Below are 23,883 nucleotides of genomic sequence, written 5' to 3' on the forward strand. Positions count from 1 at the left end.
GGGTGTTCTGAAGCATAACATCTCTGATCACGCCTTCCTTCGGAAGGGAAGTAAAGCCGTTGGTCCCCGGCCCATGAGTAATTAAAACGATCTAGATAATTTTGATGTTTAGCTAACAGAGAAGTTGACAAATGCCGGTGCTACACGATCCATGAAAGAACTCTAAATTGAGTATGATTCACTTTTCCTACAAGCTATTCTGATTCTATTTAGAGACCATAGATGGTACCGATTCTTATGTGCAGTAAGGAGTTGTCAAAATCTGGGTAAACCAGTGATGTTATTGAAGGAGTACAAGCAACCCATGATTGAAACTCCACCTATCATTCGATCACAGTAGGCTGGCTGTAACCGCAGGCGCTAGTGCAGCGGAAATCGAAGCGTGGGACACCGGAGACCAGCAAGCGCATTCCTCGACTGGGCTACTTCTGAAAGACAGTCAATTGCATCTTATCAAGAAGTCAAAAACGGCGAAGCAAACCTGGGAGGCTCACCGGGACCACTACGAGAAGGCGACGCTAACTTCCAAAGTGCCATTACTGAAACAACTATGCAACAAGCGGTATGCTGATGGCGAGGACATCTTCGAGACTCTTCGAGCGACTGTCGTTGGCGGGCCGGGCATTGGACCGTAATTTGCAGGTGGCAATGGTGCTACGAAGCTTACCCAAATCCTTCAACACACTCACGACGCCGGTGGAGACTAGGTCCGGCGACGACTTGAGTCTCGAGCTGATCAAGTCTAAGCTAACGGACGAGGTGGTCAAACGGGGAAACGAAGGATGCGGCGAATCCGTGATCAGGGCTAATTCTGCGAAGAAGAAGATGCTAGTTTGTAACTACTGCCAGCAACCGGGTCACAAATAGAAGCAGTGCAGAGCTCTGATGGAAAATCGCAGCGACAAGGTGAAATCGAGTGAGCGGCACGAAAAGCGCCGTAATCCAAAAGTGAAGACGGCTCGTCTAGACTGCAAGGACAATGCGTCGCAGGATTTTAAACTCTTGGCGAGTGACGTGTTGTGTGGATCATCGACTCTGGCGCGACGTCCCACATGTGCGAATATTTTCGAAAAAACGCCCAAAGTGATTCGGTCAGACAATGGTGGTGAGTACCGGAATGAAGCCCTCGACCGTTTCTGCCACCAAGAAGGTATAAGCCAGCAGCTTACCACAGCGTACACCCCGCATCAGAACGGGGTCTCGGAGCGTAAGAATCGTTCTTTGGTGGAGATTGCCCGCTGCATGATTCTGGACGAGCAGCTGCCGTACAAGTATTGGGCTGAAGCAGTGGATACGGCCACATACCTTCAAAATCGTTTGCCAACCAAGTCCAAATCGCAGACACCTCAAAATTTTCGATTCGTGGGCTTACGTGTGGATTCCATCCGAGAAGCGTTCGAAGTTGGAGGCGAAGCCCAAGAAGATGCTGTTTGTGGGCTACTCGCTGCACCATAAGGCCTAGCGTTTCATCGACCCCGAGACGCACAAGATGATCACGAGTAGAGGTTGTCGCTTTCTGACAACCTTCGCAGAGAAGTATCGTTTCATATCCTTTTACTGAAATATCTCCGACGATTCGTGGCAAAGCACCTGAGGAAGACGATGATGATGCTCCCGTAGCAACGGACTCCGAGGTCGATGATGATCAAGACGACGGTGAATCTAGCGACCTCAACGGTTTTGAAACTGCCACATCCAACGACGGAGATGACCGGGACGACACAATCCGATCTCCGAGGAGGAGATCCAATCCTTGCACGAGAATGGCACATGGGAGGTCGTTCCTTTGCCCAACAATCGCAAACCTGTTGCCTGCAAATGGGTGTATAAAAGGAAGATAGAAGGTGACGGTAATGTCACCCAATACAAGGCAAAACTATCGAACAAGGATTCAGCCAACGATACGGTACCGATTATGACGAGGTTTTTGCCCACGTCGTGAAGCAGACTACCTTTCGCACGCTACTGTCGATTGCCACCAGGAGGAAGCTACTCGTGAAGCATGTGGACGTAAAATCGGCCTACCTGTACGGTGACCTAGCAGAAACCATCTACATGAGGCAGCCGCCTGGATTGTCGACCGGTACGAAGAGCGACGTGTGCCTGCTGCGAAAAAGTTTGTACGGGCGGAAGCAGGCAGGACGAGTATTTTTTTTTTTTTTTTTTTATAGGGGGGGAATCTGCTCCCAGACTTCTGAGAAGATAACTCAGGGTGTGGGGATGGGAGAAATAGCTCTCCCGACCCACTAAACCTTACCCTGTGCTCTAGGCCCTTGCCCTCCCCGGAACCGCCCGAAAGCATTACGTCATGGGAGGGGGCCGGTTGCGCTATGGCGCATCACTTGGTGTTGTGTCCGACGTGACACTCGCTACTGCACAGTGAGCAGCTGTGCAGGGCCTTCCTCTTGTTGTTCGCTGTTCGTTGTTCGCCCGAGTTCTAGAGCAGACGTGACAGCCAGCCAACTGTCCAACAGGGCAGCTTAAGACAGATGTGACCGCTTACCAGCTGCTAAGCACTCTAAGAACCCGGCGTCACTCCTGCCTTTGCACAACGAGGGTTTGTTCAGGGCTTCTCAACCTCCTGGGACGAGCTGGATGGGTTTGGGTTCGATAATTAGCGTTTCCAGGGCACACCACGAGGAGGCGAACTACCGAATCACCGAAGTACTGCAAAGCTTGAGGTACGTGCCATCGGAAGCAGATCCTTGTCTGTTCGTGAGGTCGTTCATCATTTGTACTGCTTTACGTGGACGACATGCTTATAGCTTGCCAGGATGAAGCGGAGTATCAAAGCGACACTGAAGAAGCACTTCAAGATAACCACCCTCGAGGATGTCAGCATGTACCTTGGTATTCGTATTGATCGAGGACAGGATAGACGATTCCTGCAGGATCAATCCTCGTATATCCGAAGAATCGCTGCAAGAGCAGACACCAAACCATCCCGTATATCAATGGACCCAGGTTACCCGAAGCAACAGCAAAAAGGAGGAGAAACCAATGCCACGGAAGGACGATTTCCAGTGCTTAGTGGGTGCTTTGCTGTATGTTGCGGTCCGATATTGTCCATTCTGGGGCGCAAGGTAAGCAACCCTAGCCAGGCTGACTGGACCGAAGCCAAGCGGACTCTGCGGTACCTGATGTCGACAGCGGATTTGACGCTGGAGCTCGGTGGACCACGCCAACTGCAAGCATACGTGGATGCTGACTGGGCCGGAGATCATCAAGATCGAAAATCAAACTCAAGCTTTGTTTTCCATCTGGGCGGATCTATTTCCTGGGCTGCTCGGAAGCAACAGTGTGTAACCCTTGCTGCGAGTTGAAGGAGGAAGTCGAAAAACCAAGCACATCGACACGCGGTTCAACTTCATCCGAGATTTGGTAAACAACAACATAATCCAGGTTGTATACTGCCCTACCGAGTCCATGATCGCCGACGCCTTGACCAAGCTGCTGGCGAGAGTGAAGCTAGAGACCTGCCGGAAGGAGATGGGACTTCACTCGATACAGCTTGAGGAGAAGTGAAGGAGTACAAGCAACCCATGATTGAAGCTACACCTATCATTCGATCACCGTAGGATGTATGTAGATAATATAAGAAATATATGTGTAAGTTTTCGCACTCTTGAACAGGTCGGCTCGTTTTACTGACCGCTAATAGCTGCCTGCTGGTTGTTGGTTGAGAACCAATTTAGAAAACTCATTCATAAGTGCATCTAAATGGTTAAGTATGCGATACGATATCCCTACTTGGGGATTTAAACATTGAATTCCATTTCGAAAACTCATTGATTGGTAGAACTCTACACGCTATTTTGAGGCTACTCAGTGACTGGGTGGATCGCAGATCATTTTTGCATGCTGTATGGAGTTGTCAACAATGAGTAAACTGGTTTTCCACCGATGAGTGGAATCTACGCAGATTCTGGGTAAATGATTATGATATAAAATTTTCCTAAGCTCAAAATGGCGTACTTAAAAGTTGTGAACAGGCGATTTTTGTGCAGTGAGTCAAAAATCAGTTTTTAGTAGTGAAGCAGTGAAAATGGAGCAGTTACACTTGTGAAAACTGATTGATGGGTTATAACTCGGTTCACGAAATGTATCAATAAATCCAGAGTGTTTTTTTTTTTTAATATTCTTCCGGGACAAAATAATTTATATATAAAGCATTCATGGGGCATTCATTCGTTTCTATATTCGGAGATGAACTATAGCCATAGGCTAAAAATCTCCTTAATAAAGAATAAAAATAAAAACCAGTTGACAAATGTCATCATTAGAGTATCCGTTATTTAGTTTTCTCCATAGGCACGTTTACACAAATTGGAGTAAAAGCATGGTTACCCATTTTTGAGTAACTTCCCTTTTGGCTGAACGGAGTAATTTTCGTCTCAAAAATGAGTAGCCTCAAAATAGCGTGTAGAGGAGCCAGTCGGATGAGGTTATTTTTGATATATAGCTTCCAACGGGGAGGACGGCTTTAATGCGAGTATCTCTTTAGCTTAGAGTTACTCAGAGTAGCTCTGATTTGCTCTGATCTACATCGGGAAAAAAAACCAAGGCATATCTCGCGTAACTTTTGAAAAGGGCCTATAATCAAAATGTAATCAAATCGATGTTTGATACTATTCTATAGCACCACTTGCTAGCTACAAATCGTGTAGGAATGTTCCGCATAACCGGTAAAAATCGTTATAAATAACTCAATTTTCAAATCAGATGATCAAAGAAATTTTTCGAATCATTCATTGGCCCGCACGCTAAAACGGACAACCATGTATTATTTGGGTGTTGTGTGCTGAGATACCGATATTATTGTCATACTGAACTGTACAAATGCTAAAAAACCTCTATTTTCTGATACAGGAATAAAAATAGGCAGATTATTTACAATCCATTTTCTATGTTGCTAATATTTTGGTTGTAGGCCCTTTTCAAATGATAAGCTAGAAAAAGACAGAGATTATTTACAATCCATTTTCTGGTTTGTTTACTTTTTAGTTGAAGGCCGTTCTCAAATGTTACGCGAGATATAGTCGTTTCTGGTCTCCTCTTCCTCTTATAGCGAATTTGTTTATCGAACTTTTTGTCAGTGCGAACCTCAACCTGAGGTAGGTTTTAAAAACAAACGATCAAACTGACGCTTGCCATAAAAACAAGCAGAGCAATCTTGATATCCAATGCAGGTTGGAACTGAATAATAAACAAATTCGCTATTAGGTTAATTTGACCTGGTCCCATCGGTCCTGGCTCCGATGCTGAGAATAAATTATTCTGCATCTCGATTCGGATTTTAGTTTTCAAACAGTTATAATCATCCACAGTTAAATATAAGTCCTCTGCTGCTGTTCATCATTTTCTGAACAAACGAGGTTAAATTTCTAGCTGAACATTTCAAAATGTCTTAAACGAACCTTAAATTCAATTTTTTTTTTTTTTATTATAGTCACTTTAACACTCTTGGGTCATTCGTGACTTGTTCGGAGGTGAGATTTGAACTCGTGACTTTGGCGTGAGAGGTATGGATGTTAACCGCTACGCCGGGGTCAACATCTAGGAAACGTGAGAGTATTGTAAGGGTGTTATATCATGGAGATTTCAAGAACTTAAAAAAATGCGAAAATTTAGCTTAGTTGATTAGAACTGAACGAGAACTTTTAGCAAGCTTCAAAGAAGTTCATAGAACTTCTAAAACATTTAGATATTTTTTAAATGGTTTCATGATATTCAGCGAAGTTACGAGTACTTCGAGGACGATCAGATAGCTTCAGAATAATCCCATTAACTTAAACAAATTTGAAGGATTATCATACAAATTCAGAGAACTTCAGGTAAGCATAAATAAGTTCAGGGAAAATTAGTGAACGTTTATAATTATTATAATACTTAAGGAAAATTGTCGAAACTTCTAGGCAAATCATTTAATTTCAGTAAAGTTGTGGGTTCTTAAAAAATCCTGATAAATTCATTGCAGTCTAGAGAATTTTGAGGAAATTCAATAATCGTTTAAGCAGTTCTAATACCACCAGGAAACTCTAGACTATTGAAAAAGTTTTAAATTAGTGCCAGTAATTTACAGAAAGTTTCATGAACTTCAGAAAAATCTTGAGAAATTCAGAGAAAATCATAGAACTATATTAATTTTTTTTTTTAACTAGTTCGTTTATTTACTAGGCTCAGTCGTGTGTGACACTTTGCGGAGCCAAAATCAGTAATGTTTGATTTACATTTTAAATAGCAGTATTTCTAGGTTAGTATTGGGTACCAATTACTCGTGGCGGGCTCGAGGTTAATAGGTAACAATTTCAATTGGAAATCTTCACAGAAGGACAGTGATCTTCAAAAACATTTCGAGAACTTTATAAAAAAGCCGGCGCCGGTGGTGTAGTGGTAAGCGTGACTGCTTTCTAACACCCCAATGGGTCTGGGTTCAATCCCAGCCGAGGTCGGTGGGATTTTTCTGAGGCATAAAAATCTCTGGTCACGTCTTCCTTCGGAAGGGAAGTAAAGCCGTTGGTCCCGGCCCATGTGTGTGGAAGGTGTGGGTGTGGAAGCTGCCTTCCTGCACATTGCGAAACAGAGACCGACGTTAAATAAAGGAAATAAGAATAACTTCATAAAAAAAAAACTATGAAGTTTAAGAGGAGATCCGCGAACTTCAGGAATTTGTATGAACATTAGCAGAATTGGGGGTGCATTTGAAAGAAGTTTAGCTTCGAAAATTGGAAGAATTTCAGGGGGAGGTCAGTTCCATTAGTTTCAGAAAATTAGTAAAAATTTAAGGCAGTAAAAATTAATTAAGGTTTTTCTCATGAGTTATTTTTAGGATCGTTCAATTAAATTCAGTGTAGTACAACAAGCTTCATGACAACTGCAAAAACCTTAGAGAAGTTATGAGAATTTCTTTTAGTTTTGCTCGGAAATATCTTGAAATTCACCACAATAAGAAACCCTTTGGAAAGATTCTCCGAATATTCATTGACTTCATTTTAGTTTTCTTTTTGAATCTCACTCCTTCCCTTTGAATTCTACTCACATTGAAAGTCTCCTAAGAATTCGTTGGCATTTCTCCTCACAAATTCTCTAAATTTATTCTCATAATTTGTTTGGCAAACTCTCCTGAATTGTTCTGAATTCCTTTGAACATGTTCTGGACTTATTCTCAGATTTAATTGTAATCCTTCTTTTAGTATTTTCAAAAAGATTGCAAGGACTTTTGTCCCGGATTCGTTCTCTCCCACATTCTTTAAGAAATTATCCTTAGAAGACCCTTGGAATTTTCCTCTGAAGGAGTTGCTCTTGCTCCTCAGAAATTACTAAGAGTTTTCATTAAAATTTGATTTCAATTCAATTCAGGGTTTCTTCAAATTCTAATCAAAACTATCAGGCTTTACGAGAAATCTTAAATTCCTCAGAACTACCTTGAAAGCAGATTGCATGTGATATTTTTTTTTCTGGAAGATTTTTTTCCCAGAACTTCCTCGAAATGAGGCTCTAAGAAATTTTAATAAAATTCCACGAGCTTTTAAAACTGTGTATGGAAATTGACTCCAGATTCTTGAAAATTTTTTGAATTATTATCGCATTAAAGTCCAGAACTAGTTCAAATTTAAAATTTCTAGGAAATTAGCATGTTCAAAAACAAAACAAAAAAACAACATATCAAGTCTCGATTTTTTTAAATTTTTCGTTAGTGAAGATTAATCCACTCTATCTTTAATATTCAAAGTGTGAATGAAAATAACGAGAAAAATTAAATGCTTGTATTTTAAAATTAATTCTTTTCTTTAAAATATCCTTAGTAATAAAATTATTAAATTATCTGAACCTTAAAAGTATTTTAAGAAAAAATAAAGTTTCCTGAGGATTCCCGGTTTTCCAGGTGTTTTCAGTTATTAGACACCCTGACTAATAACGTGGTTTTGGTCATAAACTTTCTATTGAATCTTTCGCTTTAAAGGTTCATATCGTACATAAGTATTTATGAGATATTTATTGAATAAATCTAAAACATCAAACATTAATTTGGTGTGCCATCAGAACAACTACTTTTCTTCTTTTAGGTAACTTTTTAGTCACTATCTTTACAACTATAAGTCACTATTCGGTCACTTATTTCTTCAACATGGTCACTAAAATCACCATTTTTGACAGCAGTGATCGCTATCATCCCTGTTGCTCATAAATGGGTAAAATTTTACTCAATTAATGGGTAGTCCCAGTTTCCCTCAAAAATGCTTACTTTATAGTCATTATTTGGTATTTTGGGGTTACCGTGTAGTGCCGCTAGGGTCGGGAAAAATTGTGTCTTGGGGATAATAGTTAATGTTAATTTATCATTTTTGCATTTTCTCAATGCCTACTTTTTCCATATGTGACTGATATGGGATTATAGGCAGTATATTGTTACTCTATAGAGGGTCTAGTGTAAGAGAGGAGCGGACTGGTTGGCTTTGAGCCAAACGAACAGCGCATATTTTGATTGCATTGGCAGTGTTACTAGAAACCATCTAGGCATAGGTTGCCTTGGAAGTATGTTTTCAATTCGCTCCTCCAGTGTTAGGAAAATATCAAACAATTAAATCTCACCAAAGAACAACATCACGCTTGATTTTCGTAGACCAATTCAACAAGCAAACAACTGCGGTTAATATTGCAAGCTGTGATATCGCAGCACGCACAGAATATCAAGCTAACACGACTCACCAGCTGCAAATCTCACCAAACTGTGGTGAGATTGTGTTTCATGATTTTTGCTTTACACCCGAACGCAACCGAAACTTCCATAACGAACGACTGCAGCAGTCGTCGCTTCGTGTCTGCCATCGGTGATATACCTTCTCTTTCTAAGAAAACAAGGCGCAAAGGAATCATTTTTGCGTCGATTCAACTCTCAGCTTCAATCTAGGCTTCAACTCTACACGTTGTTAGTAGTCTCGCAATATCGAAGGCGCTTGTAAAATCAATATCAAGCATGATATTTTACTCCAACATCACGCGTGATATTGAGAGTGTATGAAAGCGGGAAAATATCAATTTGCTAATGATTATGCCATCACTGCGCTCATCTCTTATACAAGACCCTCTTTATATTGTTACTATAGTATATTTGATTTTCTTCCTTGTTTGTCGTTCAACTCACTTCAGTTTTAACAACTAAAACAGTTTCCGAAGTATCAATCTTTCACAGCAGTGCCTTAAATTCTTTCTTACGTGACTTATTTATTAAGAAAATCAGAAAAACGTTGTACCTAACCTAACACCGAGCTACGAACTAACCACCAACCGCTGCTAACTAATTTACCAATTATTGTATTTTTTTCTCTTTCTTATTTTCATATGTATAATCGCTTAATTATGTGTGCGTGTGTGATGGCTGCTACTTCTGCATGATGTGCGCTTTATTTTCTTCAACCAACTACATTTTCCGCGGCTTGATACCGAATATACCACCAAACATGTGCTTTTACGATAACTTATTGGTTTCCGTGCGCTAATCAAAATTGGTAAATTGTGTCTCTTTATTTGTTTTTCGCTTTCTGTACAAAAATCGCGCTTACTTTTTGGTTGTGCTTTCGTTGTTACGCCTTATTGCTAACTTTTGTATAAAAACAAAACAAATCACTTAACTTTGGTTGAACAACTGAGAGAAGGTGGTTCTTACGGGTATTACCGACAACGTCGTAATAATTTTGCAGTGACCACGCCACTGTTCGGCACCAGCAGAAGCTACGTCGATCCGCACACGTACGAGGACCCAAACCAGGCGATCCGCGAGTTTGCGCGCGAAATCGATGCCAGCTACATCACGATCGAGGCCATCATCGGTGAGTTCTGGGTGGTCGTGGAATGTCGCTGCTGCATTTACTAAACCACGACTTTTTAGGTGGCGGCGAGTTCGGTGACGTGTGCCGAGGGAGGCTGAAGATCCCGCCGAACTTTGTGCAGGAAATTGACGTTGCCATCAAGACGCTCAAGCCGGGCTCGTCGGAGAAGGCACGGTGCGATTTCCTCACCGAGGCCTCCATCATGGGTCAGTTCGACCATCCGAATGTGATCTACCTGCAGGGGGTGGTGACCCGATCGAACCCGGTCATGATCATCACCGAGTACATGGAAAACGGCAGTCTGGACACGTTCCTCCGGGCCAACGATGGCAAGTTCCAGACGCTGCAGCTGATCGGAATGCTACGGGGGATCGCCGCCGGAATGTCCTATCTCAGTGACATGAACTACGTGCACCGGGACCTGGCGGCACGCAATGTTCTAGTTAATTCCTCACTAGTGTGTAAGATTGCCGACTTTGGGCTGTCCCGGGAGATCGAGAACGCGAGCGACGCGTACACGACGAGGGTAAGTTTTCCTCTAGGTTGAGAAGTAGGTACCTACTCAAATTGTAAGATTCCTAATGCCATCTCTCATTTTCAGGGCGGTAAAATCCCGGTACGCTGGACGGCCCCGGAGGCGATAGCGTTTAGGAAATTCACGTCCGCCTCGGACGTGTGGTCCTACGGCGTGGTGCTGTGGGAGGTGATGTCGTACGGCGAGCGGCCGTACTGGAACTGGTCGAATCAGGATGTGATAAAGAGCATCGAGAAGGGCTATCGGTTGCCAGCGCCGATGGATTGCCCGGAAGCTCTGTACCAGCTGATGTTGGACTGTTGGCAGAAACAGCGGACCCATAGGCCTACGTTTTCTAGTATCACGCAAACGTTGGACAACCTGGCGAGGCAACCGCAGGTGTTGCTAACGACGCGGAACTCACCGGACAACCCGGTGGCCCGGATGGGCAACGATATTAGCGACGAGATGCTGGCGGCCCAGCAGCGGAGTATGCTCGGAATGGGCACGACCGAGCGGATATTGAACAGTAGTTCCGGCGCCGGTGGCGTCGTCGGAAGTAGCATGACGATGAGCGTGGCCGGAATGGGTACGCTCGGCTCAACCGTCGGAGGACTGAGTAATACGGGAACCATGTCCGGGACGGGCAGTGCCGGAGCGGTGTTCATCAGCACCGACCAATGGCTGGAGAGTATCAAGATGTCGAGGTACTCGCAGCACTTCAAGGAAGCCGGACTGGTGACGGCTCAGCAGGTGAGTTATCTGTGATCATTTGGACTGCTTCGGGGATACGTCCGGTTTCTCTTTTTGGCCTGGTGGGTTTCGAAATTTTGACTTTTGTCAACAAACACACACACACACATACAAAGACCGACTGATCTAAACCGAAAATTCTGTTCCGTCTCTTGCCAACGTAGATATCCCGGTTAACCGCCCAGCAGCTGTCCGACATGGGTATCACGCTCGTTGGGCACCAGAAAAAGATTCTTCACCAAGCGCGACAGATAGATACCATAATTTAAGTGTCAACAGAACCCATTCCACCACCACCACATCACATACACAGTTACAGTACTCTTCTTCTCCCGTTGAATGTTTAAGAAAGCAATCGCGCGAAAGTAGTAGTGCATGTCCAACGACGGGAACAACGAACGAAGAGAGCATGACTTATCCTACTACAACAACAACAACAACTACTATTACTACTACTACTACGAAAGCATGGACTTGATTACGACGGAAATAGCACATCACAAAGTACCGAAACCAACTACCGAGGTTGGTTTTCCTTTTTTCAATCAACGATCCCAGTTCAAATTTGTTTCAGTGTATTTATTACTAACTAAGTTCATTCCCATCGCGCGCGAAGCATTCACCTTTTTTTAAGCGAGAGACAGAGAGAGAGAGAGAAAAGAATAGTGTGAGAAAATGTAGTGACAAAGAGGAGACTGCATCAACCTGTACACATGTTTATACAATTAGCATAAAAGAAAACAGTTATAATTGATAATTCTTTGCAAAACGAATCTAATTTAATTTCCGATGGTGATTGCACGAGAGCGCGAGCGACAGAAAGAGAGATTAAAATGCATTTATATTTTTTTTTTAACTCGTACCTAACTTAATTCAAACACACACAGACAGACAAGTGATCGTTACTTAAGCGTAATCTCAGAAACTTTTGTTCCGTTTTCAAGCTGATTTTGATGAGCGTAGAGGAGGAAAAAAAAAACAATGTCGTTAACAACGCATTATGCAAACGAACGAAAGAGAAAGGGGAAAAAATGTGATTTTTATACAATAGCAATAGGTAGAAGAGAGCGAGAGAGAAAGCGAGAGAGGAAGAGGAGGAAAGCTACTAAAACAGACTACGCAATCATCACCACCACCACCACCACAAACTGATATTAATTAAAGGAGTAACAGTGAAACAGCAGAAACAATTACGGAAAGACAGCGAGAATCGTTCTTGCTTTTTCTAGGGAGGTATGCACCGGAATCAGTGAACGCAAGAGAGAGAATATCGGAAAGGACTGTGTATTATAGATCTTTTTTTTTTACGATGATGGTCTGAAAGTAAGTTTTAGTTTATTTTTTTTTAACCTATCAGTTCTCTTTCCTTTCATTCTGTTGTGTATAGAAGTATTTCAACCTATTATTATTATTATTATTATTATTTTATTGCTAGTTAGCTATGATGTTTATTTCTAATTTAATCGAGAGCTAGTAGTTGTGAAAAAGGCAGCAAACACGATGGGTAAGCTTTATTTTGTGAAATATTGCACACTGCCTAGTTGTTTTAAGTAATAAAATGAACAGTGAGATTAGAAGTGTTGTTTGTTTTTATTTTTATTTGGTAGTTTGGGTTGACCGTTTTAGAAAAGAAATAAGTCCTTCTTTCTTATGTTTTTTTTTTGTATTGATTTATATTTTCAGTTGTATTTAATTTTTGTATTAATATTTCTACACGCAAACGGTAAACAAGTGACTTTTGAATCTTCAAACTGCTTACAGTTTTTCCATGTCCATGATCTTGGAAATTAGCCTGAAACTCTGACAGCTTTGACGTAAAACATAAAGACCGTTAATATTTAAATAAATGTTTTTAGAATCCCTAAAGAAGTATCCACACCAAAGTGATACGTCGGATGAAAACTTTATCATGGTTTGGTTTTTATTGGTATGCCTTTAACTTTTTTCATCAACAGAATTTCGTAAAATGATGTATGTAGCTTCTGTAGGTTTTGATATTAGTGACGAACTCAAATCAGTATCTCTATCTGTAGGTATCTCTAAGAGCGAGTAGAACTTGCTATTGTTTTTCAGTGAATGTAATTTGCATTCACTGAAAAAAAACAATGCACCAATGGTTACAGATTTGAGTAATTCGCAAAAGTTTTAGCTAATATCAAAACCTACAAAAGCCTCATTTTACGAAATTCTGTTGATGAAAAAAGTTAAAGGCAAATGAATATAAATGCATGCACGAAATGGATGTAAATGATTGTCCATGCCTGCTCATGGCCCAACCGACAGAAGAAAATGCATCACATAACCTTTTTGAACTAGATGCTATTTTTAAATTACAGAACCACGAAATGTACAGTACGAGATGTCCACGTTTCCTCCAAAGCATCGTGTTTGAATCTTAGATCTAAACAGGTCCGAGGTGTTTCTGAATCATCTTGCCCCTTAAATGCCGCACAATGGGCCAGGCCCCTTTGATATGTGTTGCGCATCTCTGATGTGTAACATCTATCAAATTGACGAGGAATACCTTCTTCATATACATCATTTTACAGGATGCTTTCAGTGTTACTTTAGATTAGATTAGATTCTGGGATGCAGATTTATTCTTTAGACAGAATTAATTTTTTTCTAAACCCTCTATTCTGCGAGTCGTGTGACTCTCTGGCACTAGTGACTTGACAAAAGTCACGTCGTGTGCGGTGACTCCGTGCGAATCAACTTTTGACAACTCACTAGTGACAGAGAGTCACACCACTCGTAGAATAGCGGAGTAATTCTCTGAACAAAATATAAGTCTGAGTTCTAGATAGTTCATCTAAAACCTGGGATTTTAATAGGTCCTAGTAATCAAGAACATTTGACTAAAATGCTTAAATACCTTGGGGGAAACAAAACGAAAACGGAAAAAAGTGACATTTCAAATTGACATTTCTCGGAAGTTCTATGAACTGTTCAGAAGCTCTATGTACTGCTTGGAAGTTCTATTAAATTCTCAAAAGTTTTATGAACTGCTCGGAAATCCTATGATCACTTCAGAAGTTCTACAAACATCTCGAAAATTTTATAAATTTCTCGAAAGTCCTGTGAACTGCACGACGGAAGTTTTATAAATAAGTCGGAAGTTCTAGGGACATCTCGAAACTTCTATTAACTGCTCGGAAATTCTATACTGAACCGTTCGGAAGTTCAATGAGAGATGTGTCTTTAATAAATACATCTCGGAAGTTCTATGAATTGCTCGGAAGTTCTATGAATTGCTCGGAAGTTCTATAAACTACTCGGAAGTTTAACGAACATCTCGGAAGTTCTATGAACTGCTCGGAAGTTCTATGAACACATCGGAGGTTTTATGAACTGTTCAGAAGCTCTATGAACTGCTCGAAAGTTCTATCTAATTCTCGGGAGTTCTATGAACATCTCGGAGGTTATATGAGAGTTTTGGAATTTTATGAATATCTCGGAAGTCATATGAACTGTTTGGAAGATCTCTGGACTGCTCGTAAGTTCTATGCACATCTCAAAAGTTCTATGCACATCTCGGAACATCTCTGGAGTTCTATGAACATCTTAAAAGTTCTATGAACTCCTCTGAAGTTCTAGGAACTGTTCAGAAGCTGCTTCAGAACTGCTCGAAAGTTCTGTAAAATTCTCGGAATCTCAATGAGCATCGCGGAAGTTATATGAGAGTTTTGGATGTCTATGAACATCTCGGACGTCCTATGAACTGCTTGGAAGATCTATGGACTGCTCGGAAGTTCTATGAGAATCTCTGAAGTTCCATGCACATCTTGAAACATCTCTGGAGTTCTATGAACATTTTCAAAATTCTATGAACACTTTGGAAGTTCTATGAACTGTTCAGAAGCTCTATATACTGCTCCGAAGTTCTATTAAATCCTCGGAAGTTCCATGAACATCTGGGATGTTCTATAAACTTCTCGGAAGCTCTATGAACATCTCGGAACTACTATGAACATCTCTAAGATTCTATGAATATCTCGAAAGTCTGCAAGTTTTATGAACTTGTCGGAAGTTTAAGACACATTTCGAAGCTTCTATTAACCACTCGGAAGATCAATGGGCGATGTGTTTTTAATAAAAACAATACTAATAATACTTCTCAAAAGTTCTTCGAACATCTCGGAAGTTCTATGAACTGCTCGGAAGTTCTATGAACTACTCGGAAGTTTAACGAGCATCTCGGAAATTCCTTCAAGATCTCGGAAGCTCTACGAACATCTCGAAAGTTCTATGAGCATCTCGGAAGTTCCATGAAGATCTCGGAAGTTCTATGAGCATCTCAAAAGTTCTATGAACGTATCGGAAATTTTATGAACTGCTCAGAAGCTGCTTCAGAACTGCTCAAAAGTTCTATAAAATTCTCGGAATCTCAATGAACATCTCGGAAGTTATATGAGAGTTTTGGATGTCTTTGAACATCTCGGAGTCTTATGAACTGCTTGGAAGATCTATGGACTGCTCGGAAGTTCTATGAGAATCTCTGAAGTTCTATGAACATCTCGAAAGCTCTGTGAACTGTTCGGAGGTTCTATGATTATCTCGGGAGTTCTACAAGCATCTCTAAAATTCTTTGAATTTCTCTTAAGTCCTGTGAACTGCACGGAAGTTTTATGAAGTTCTAGGGACATCTCTAAACTTCTATTAACTGCTCGGAAGTTCTATTGTGAACCGCTCGGAAGATCAATGAGAGATGCGTCTTTAATAAAGACAATAATACATCTCGGAAGTTCTATGAATTACTCGGAAGTTTAACGAACATCTCGGAAGTTCTATGAAATGCTTGGAAATTATAGAATATCTCGGAAGTTCTATGATCATGTCGGAAGTTGTACGAAAATCTCAAAAGTTCTATGAACACATCGGAGGTTTTATGAACTATTCAGAAGCTCTATGAACTACTCGAAAGTTCTATAAAATTCTCGGAAGTTATATGAGAGTTTTGGAATTTTATGAATATCTCGGAAGTCCTATGAACTGGTTGAAAGATCTATGGACTGCTCGGAAGTTCTATGAACATCTCAAAAGTACCATGCACATCTCGGAACATCTCTGGAGTTCTATGCACATCTCAAAAGTTCTATGAACACATCGGAAGTTCTATGAACTGTTCAGAAGCTGCTTCAGAACTGCTCGAAAGTTCTGTAAAATTCTCGGAATCTAAATGATCATCGCGGAAGTTATATGACAGGTTTGGATGTCTATGAACATCTCGGACGTCCTATGAACTGCTTGGAAGATCTATGGACTGCTCGGAAGTTCTATGAGAATCTCTGAAGTTCCATGCACATCTTGAAACATCTCTGGAGTTCTATGAACATTTTCAAAATTCTATGAACACTTTGGAAGTTCTATGAACTGTTCAGAAGCTCTATATACTGCTCGGAAGTTCTATTAAATCCTCGGAAGTTCCATGAACATCTGGGATGTTCTATAAACTTCTCGGAAGCTCTATGAACATCTCGGAAGTTCTATGAACATCTCTAAGATTCTATGAATATCTCGAAAGTCTGCAAGTTTTATGGACTGGTCGGAAGTTTTAGAAACATTTCGAAACTTCTATAAACCACTCGGAAGATCAATGAGAGATGTGTTTTTAATAAAGACAATACTAATAATACTTCTCAAAAGTTCTTCGAACATCTCGGAAGTTCTATGAACTGCTCGGAAGTTCTATGAACTACTCGGAAGTTTTACGAGCATCTCGGAAATTCCATGAAGATCTCGAAAGTTCTACGAACATCTCGAAAGTTCAATGAAGATCTCGGAAGCTCTACGAACATCTCGAAAGTTCTATGAGCATCTCGGAAGTTCCATGAAGATCTCGGAAGTTCTATGAGCATCTCAAAAGTTCTATGAACGTATCGGAAATTTTATGAACTGCTCAGAAGCTGCTTCAGAACTGCTCAAAAGTTCTATAAAATTCTCGGAATCTCAATGAACATCTCGGAAGTTATATGAGAGTTTTGGATGTCTTTGAACATCTCGGAGTCTTATGAACTGCTTGGAAGATCTATGGACTGCTCGGAAGTTCTATGAGAATCTCTGAAGTTCTATGAACATCTCGGAAGCTCTGTGAACTGTTCGGAGGTTCTATGATTATCTCGGGAGTTCTACAAGCATCTCTAAAATTCTTTGAATTTCTCTAAAGTCCTGTGAACTGCACGGAAGTTCTATGAACTGGTCGGAAGTTCTTGGGACATGTCGAAACTTCTATTAACTGCTCGGAAGTTCTATTGTGAAGCGCTCGGAAGTTCAATGATAATACATCTCGGAAGTTCTATGAATTACTCGGAAGTTCTATAGCTACTCGAAAGTTTTACGAACATCTTGGAAGTTCTATATTGTTTGGAAATTATATAATATCTCAGAATATCTATTAACATCTAGAAAATTCTATGAGTATTTCAGAAGTTCCATGAACATCTCGGAAGTTCTATGAACTCTCAGAAGTTCCATGAACTCTCAGAAGTTCCATGCACATCTCGGAACCCGAGTAGCACACTTCCGTTGAGAAAAGTTGCAACAACTTGTTTATGACTAAAATAAGTCGTAAAGAAGTTTCTACAACCGATATGTGACAAGGGTGCTACTAGGGAAGCTCAGTGAACATCTCTGGAGTTCTATGAAATTCTTAAAAGTTCTATAAGCTGCTCAGAAGCTCTATGATCTGCTTCAAAGTGCTACAAACTTCTCGGAAGCTCTATGAACATCTCGGAAGTTTTATTAGATTTTTGGAATTCTATGAACAGGAAGTACTATGAACTGCTTGGACGATCTATGGACTGTTCGGAACTTCTATGCACATCTCGGAAGTTCAGTGAACATCTCTGGAGTTCTATGAACATCTTAAAAGTTTTATGAACTGCTCGGAAGCTCTATGATCTGCTTGAAAGTTCTATAAACTTCTCGAAAGCTCTATGATCATCTCGGAAATTAATATGAGAGTTTTGGAAGTCTATGAAGATCTCGAAAGTCCTATGAACTGCTTGGAAGATCCATGGACTGCTCGGAAGTTCTATGAACATCTCAGAAGTTCCATGCACATCTCGGAAGTTCAGTGAACATCTCTGGAGTTCTATGAACATCTTAAAAGTTCTATGAACTTCTCGGAGGTTCTATGAACTGCTCGGAAGCTCTATGATCTGCTTGAAAGTTCTATAAATTTATCGGAAGCTCTATGAACATCTTGGAAATTATTAGGAGAGTTTTGGAAGTCTATGAACATCTCGAAAGTCCTAAGAACTGCTTGGAAGATCCATGGACTGCTCGGAAGTTCTATGAACATCTCAGAAGTTCCATGCACCTCTCGGAAGATAAGTGAACATCTCTGTTCTATGAACATCTTAAAAGTTCTATGAACTACTCGGAGGTTCTATGAACTGCTTGGAAGTTCTATCAAATTCTCGGATAGAGCTTGATCTGCTTGAAAGTGTTATAAACTTCTCGGAAGCTCTATGAACTGCTCGGAAGTTCTATCAAATTCTCGGAAGTTCTATCAAATTCTTGGAAGTTCTATGAACTGCTCGGAAGTTCTATGAACAGCTCGGAATGTCTATGAACTCCTCGGAACCTGTATGAACATTTCGTACGTTCTATTCGATTTTTGGAAGTCCATGAACATTTCGGAAGTCCTATGAACTGCTTGGACGATCTATGGACTACTCGGAAGTTCTATGAACATCTCAGAAGTTCCATGCACATCTCGGAAGATCAGTGAACATCTATGAACTGCTCGGAAGTTCTATCAATTTCTCGGAAATTTTATCAACTGCCCGGAAGCTCTATGAACTGCTCAGAATTTCTGTGAACTCCTCGGAAGCTATATGAAAATTTCGTACGTTCTATGAGATTTTTGGAGGTCTATGAAAATTTCGGAAGTACTATGAACTGCTCGAAAGTTCTATAAACGTATCAAAAGTTCAATGCACGTCTCGGAAGCTCTATGAACATCTTGGAAATTAATAGGAGAGTTTTGGAAGTCTATGAACATCTCGAAAGTCCTACGAACTGCTTGGAAGATCCATGAACTGCTCGGAAGTTCTATGAACATCTCAAAAGTTCCATGCACATCTCGGAAGATTAGTGAACATCTCTGTTCTATGAACATCTTAAAAGTTCTATGAACTACTCGGAGGTTTTATGAACTGCTCAGAAGTTCTATCCAATTCTCGGAAGTTCTATCAAATTCTCGGAAGTTATATGAACTGCTCGGAAGTTCTACGAACTGCTCAGAATTTCTATGAACTCCTCGGAAGCTATATGAACATTTCGTACGTTCTATGAGATTGTTGGAGGTCTATGAACATTTCGGAAGTACTATGAACTGCTTGGACAATCTATGGACTACTCGGAAGTTCAATTAATATCTCAGAAGTTCCATGCACATCTCGGAAGTTCAGTGAATATCTCTGGAGTTCTATGAACATCTCTGGAGTTCTATGAACATCTTAATAGTTCTATGAACTGCTCGGCAGCTTAGAGATGAACTAGCCTAAGGCTAAAAATCTCTTAAATAAAGAATTAAAAAAAAAAGAAGCTCGGAAGCTCTATGATCTGCTTGAAAGTGTTATAAACTTCTCGGAAGCTCTATGAACTGCTCGGAAGTTCTATCAAATTTTCGGAAGTTCTATCAAATTCTTGAAAGTTCTTTGAACTGCTCGGAAGTTCTATGAACAGCTCGGAATGTCTATGAACTCCTCGGAACCTGTATGAACATTTCGTACGTTCTATTCGATTTTTGGAAGTCCATGAACATTTCGGAAGTCCTATGAACTGCTTGGACAATCTATGGACTACTCGGAAGTTCTATGGACATCTCAGAAGTTCCATGCACATCTCGGAAGATCAGTGAACATCTATGAACTGCTCGGAAGTTCTATCAATTTCTCGGAAGTTTTATCAACTGCTCGGAAGTTTTATGAACTGCTCAGAATTTCTGTGAACTCCTCGGAAGCTATATGAAAATTTCGTACGTTCTATGAGATTTTTGGAGGTCTATGAAAATTTCGGAAGCACTATGAACTGCTCGAAAGTTCTACAAACATATCAAAAGTTCAATGAACGTCTCGGAAGTTCTATGGACTGCTCGGAAGTTCTATGAACATCTCGGAAGATCTATGAACATCGCTGGAGTTCTACGAACAGCTAGAAAATTCTATGAATTTATCTAAAGTTCTGTGAACTGTACTGTACTGTACGAAAGTTCTTAGAACTGGTGAACGGAATGTTGAAAGAAATTAATACAAAGAAAACGGAGAAGAAAATAGAGATTCTTAATAGTGCTGAAGTTCTGTGAACTTGTCGGAAGTTTTATGAACTTGTTTGAAGTTCTATGCATATATCGAAAGTTCAGCAAACCTGTCGGAAATTCTGTAGGTAGTTCTGTGAACTAGTCTGAAGTTCAGTGAAATTGTAGGAAGATGAGTGAGTCATTCTGTGAACTTGTCACAATTTTAGTGAACCTGTTGGAAGATCTTCAACAATTCAACAATTCAAGTCACATCTCTCAGATATTGTTTAAAAAATATCAGGTTGACCATGAATTATTCCATAGACCTTCCGGTGATCGAAGATCTTCAAGGAGTTCTTTGGATATTTTTTTCAAGACTCCAGGTTGATCAGGTATTGTTCTGAAGATCTTCAACAGTTGAACAATGCAAGTCACGTGTCTCAGATATTTTTTAAAGATATCAAGTTGATCACGAATTATTCCAAAGACCTTCAACTGATAAGAGATTCCAATAAAGTGCTTTGGATAGTTTTTCGAGACGTCAGCTTGCTCAGGTTTTATTTTGAAAATCTTCAACGGTCCATAAATTCAAGTTACGGTTCTCTGATATGCTCTAAAGATATCAGGTCGATCAAGAAATATTCCAAAGATCATCAGTTGATCAAAGATCTTCAAGAAGCCCTTTGGATATTTTTTCAAGACTTCAGGTTGATCAGTCAAGTCAGTCAAGTTGGTAAGATATTGTTTTGAAGATCTTACAACAGTCTAACAATTTAAGTTCCGTCTCTTGTCTACATTGTTTAAAGATGTGAAGTTGACCACGAATTATTTAAAAGACCTTCCGTTGATCAAGATCTCCAAGAAGTCATTTGGATATTTATTTCAAGACTTCAGGTTGATCAGGTTTTGTTTTGAAAATCTTCAACTGTCCTTGAATTCAAGTCACGTTTCTCTGATATTTTCTCAAGATATCAGGTCGACCAGGAATTATTCCAAAGACCTTAAGTTGATCAAAGATCTCCATAGAGTCCCTTGGATATTTTTTTAAAGCCTTCAAGTTGATCAGGTATTGTTCTGAAGATCTTCAACAGTTCAACAATTCAAGTCAAGTTTCTCAGATATTTTTTAAAGACATCAAGTTGACCACGAATTTTTCCATAGACCTTCAGCTGATAAGAGATCCCCATAAATTGCTTTGGACATTTTTTCGGGACTTCAAGTTGGTAAGATATTGTTTTGAATATCTTCCAACAGTCTAACAATTTAAGTCCCGTCTCTTGTCTATATTTTTTTAAAGATATGAAGTTGACCACGAATTATTTCAAAGACCTTCCGTTGATCGAAGATCTCCAAGAAGTCCTTGGGATTTTTTTTTCAAGACTTCAGGTTGATCAGGTATTGTTCTGAAGATCTTCCAACAGTCCAACAATTCAAGTAACGTCTCTCAGATATTTTTTTAGAGATATCAAGTTGACCACGAATTATTTCAAAGACCTTCCGTTGATCGAAGATCTCCAAGAAGTCATTTTGGATATTTTTTTCAAGACTTCAGGTTTTGTTTTGAAAATCATCCACTGTCCATGAAAACAAGTCACGTTTCTCTGATATGCTCTCAAGATATCAGGTCGACCAGGAATTATTCCAAAGACCTTAAGTTGTTCAAAGATCTCCATAAAGTCCCTTGGATATTTTTTCAAGCCTTCAGGTTGATAAGGTATTGTTCTGAAGATTCAACAGTTCAACACTTCAAGTCACGTCCCTTAGATATTTTTAAAAAATATCAATTTGACCAGAATTATTCAATAGTCTTTTGGATATTTTTTCAAGACTTCAGGTTGATCAGGTACTGTTTTGAAGATCTTCCAACAGTCCAACAATTCAAAGTCACGACTCTCAGATATTTTTTAGAGACATCAGATTGACCATGGAATTTTTCCAAAGACTTGCAGTTGATCAGAGATACCCAAAAAGTCCCTTGGATATTTTTTCGAGACTTCAAGTTTTGTTTTGAAAATCTTCCACTGTCCATGAAAACAAGTCACGTTTCTCTAATATTCTCTCAAGATATCAGGTCGACCAGAAATGATTCCAAAGACCTTAAGTTGATCAAAGATCTCCATGCAGTCCCTTGGATATTTTTTAAAGCCTTCAAGTTGATCAGGTATTGCTCTGAAGATGCAACAGTTCAACACTTCAAGTCACGTCCTTTAGATATTTTTTAAAAATATCAGGTCGACCAGGAATTATTCAATAGTCCTTTGGATATTTTTTCGAGACTTCAGGTTGCTCAGTTATTGTTCTGAAGACCTTCAACTGTTCATAAATTCAAGTCATATTCTCTCAAGATCGACCAGGACAAATTCCAAAGACCTTCAGTTGTGGTGGACAGCCCCATCATTTATTGAGATTGAGTGTTACCCACTCACAATACCCGTTTTTCAATTACAGTCTTCTGCAGTTTATTTTTCAACATCAAAAATGGCTAGTTTTAGGCAGAATAACGAAAAAATATAGAATTTTTAAATCGACCTTCTCTGATTGTATCTCTTATATCAACTTGCTTGTGATCCAGCATATGGTTGACTAAAATCCATAAGGATAAAACAAGCTTCTTCCGTTTTCTTGTGACTGTGGTTACGCAGGTTTTTTTATTTGAAATTCGGAAGGCTCAATCGAGTTAGCTTTACGGAGCCGATAATTTATCGTTCATTGTTTGTAACAAAAGTAACTTAATTCTATGTGCAGTACTTGGGCCGAATACTCGCCTCGAGGCACATTGTCCAAGGATAGGATCAGGGAAGGAGCTTAGGCTGATTCCAGTTTATATTATATTGATTTTATGTTTATTCGAATACTTGTAGCCGAGGGAAGAATTGTTAGGAAAGTTTGAAGTGTTATCTGTAGATTATTTTCAAGTTGGTTCTGTTGAACTCCAGATGGAACTTAAGGGAATTTCAAGTTAGTTCTGAGTATAATCTAATTTCTGAGGTGGATTCCAAGGTAATTCCAAGGAGAGTTCTGTCTAACGGAGGAGAACACCAAGTTTCTTGCGAGTAGAATTTCAAGGGAAGAAGAAGAATCCATAGAATGTTTTGGAAAGAATTCCATGAAAATTTTTTGGATGATTCCACCGAAATTTCCAACAAAGTTTTGTGGTAAATTTCAAATTTCAATATTTAGAAGAGACTATTCCTGTAATTATTTTCAGAGAAATCATCGCTTCGTTCCTAGAGAATTCTGAGGAGCATTTCAAGAAATTTTCGGGACTGCTCTTAGAGACCGGTATGTATAGGGAATTCCGAAGATAATTCCATGGTAATTTCAGGAGATATTTAGTGAACACTGGGGAGAGTATATTTTATGATAATTCCCTAATTTGGAATTTTAAGGGAACTGTAGAATGAATAAAAGTGCTTTTTGGATATGATTTCCGATTGTTTTGGACTTTTTGAAGCGTTAAATCTGTGCTCACGTTGCACAGGAAGCGTTTATGCTGCAGTTCATCGTGTTGTCTTCATTCATTTCTCCGTCTTGACATG

At 39.9% G+C, this 23,883-nt stretch overlaps 1 protein-coding gene across 4 annotated transcripts in view; it reads left to right on the forward strand.

The window, feature by feature from the left end:
* The window catches only part of Eph (Eph receptor tyrosine kinase), a 196,968-nt gene extending 184,280 nt beyond the window's left edge, over window positions 1-12,688 (forward strand). For 2 of the 4 annotated variants that reach the window (XM_065221444.1, XM_065221446.1), the window contains 4 exons: window positions 9,657-9,830; window positions 9,890-10,356; window positions 10,432-11,097; window positions 11,262-12,688. In XM_065221444.1, the coding sequence (XP_065077516.1) occupies window positions 9,657-9,830; window positions 9,890-10,356; window positions 10,432-11,097; window positions 11,262-11,366 (1,412 nt within the window). In that variant the 3' untranslated portion in view covers window positions 11,367-12,688. The remainder of the gene's footprint in view (window positions 1-9,656; window positions 9,831-9,889; window positions 10,357-10,431; window positions 11,098-11,261) is intronic. The other 2 variants (XM_065221445.1, XM_065221447.1) reach the window with 1 other exon arrangement.
* Window positions 12,689-23,883: the final 11,195 nt, after the last annotated feature.

Source organism: Ochlerotatus camptorhynchus, unplaced genomic scaffold (genome assembly GCF_037179485.1).
Source record: "Ochlerotatus camptorhynchus isolate MF236.1 unplaced genomic scaffold, CSIRO-AGI_Acam_v1.1 ptg000142l, whole genome shotgun sequence".
In the NCBI taxonomy this organism is placed as follows: domain Eukaryota; kingdom Metazoa; phylum Arthropoda; class Insecta; order Diptera; family Culicidae; genus Ochlerotatus; species Ochlerotatus camptorhynchus.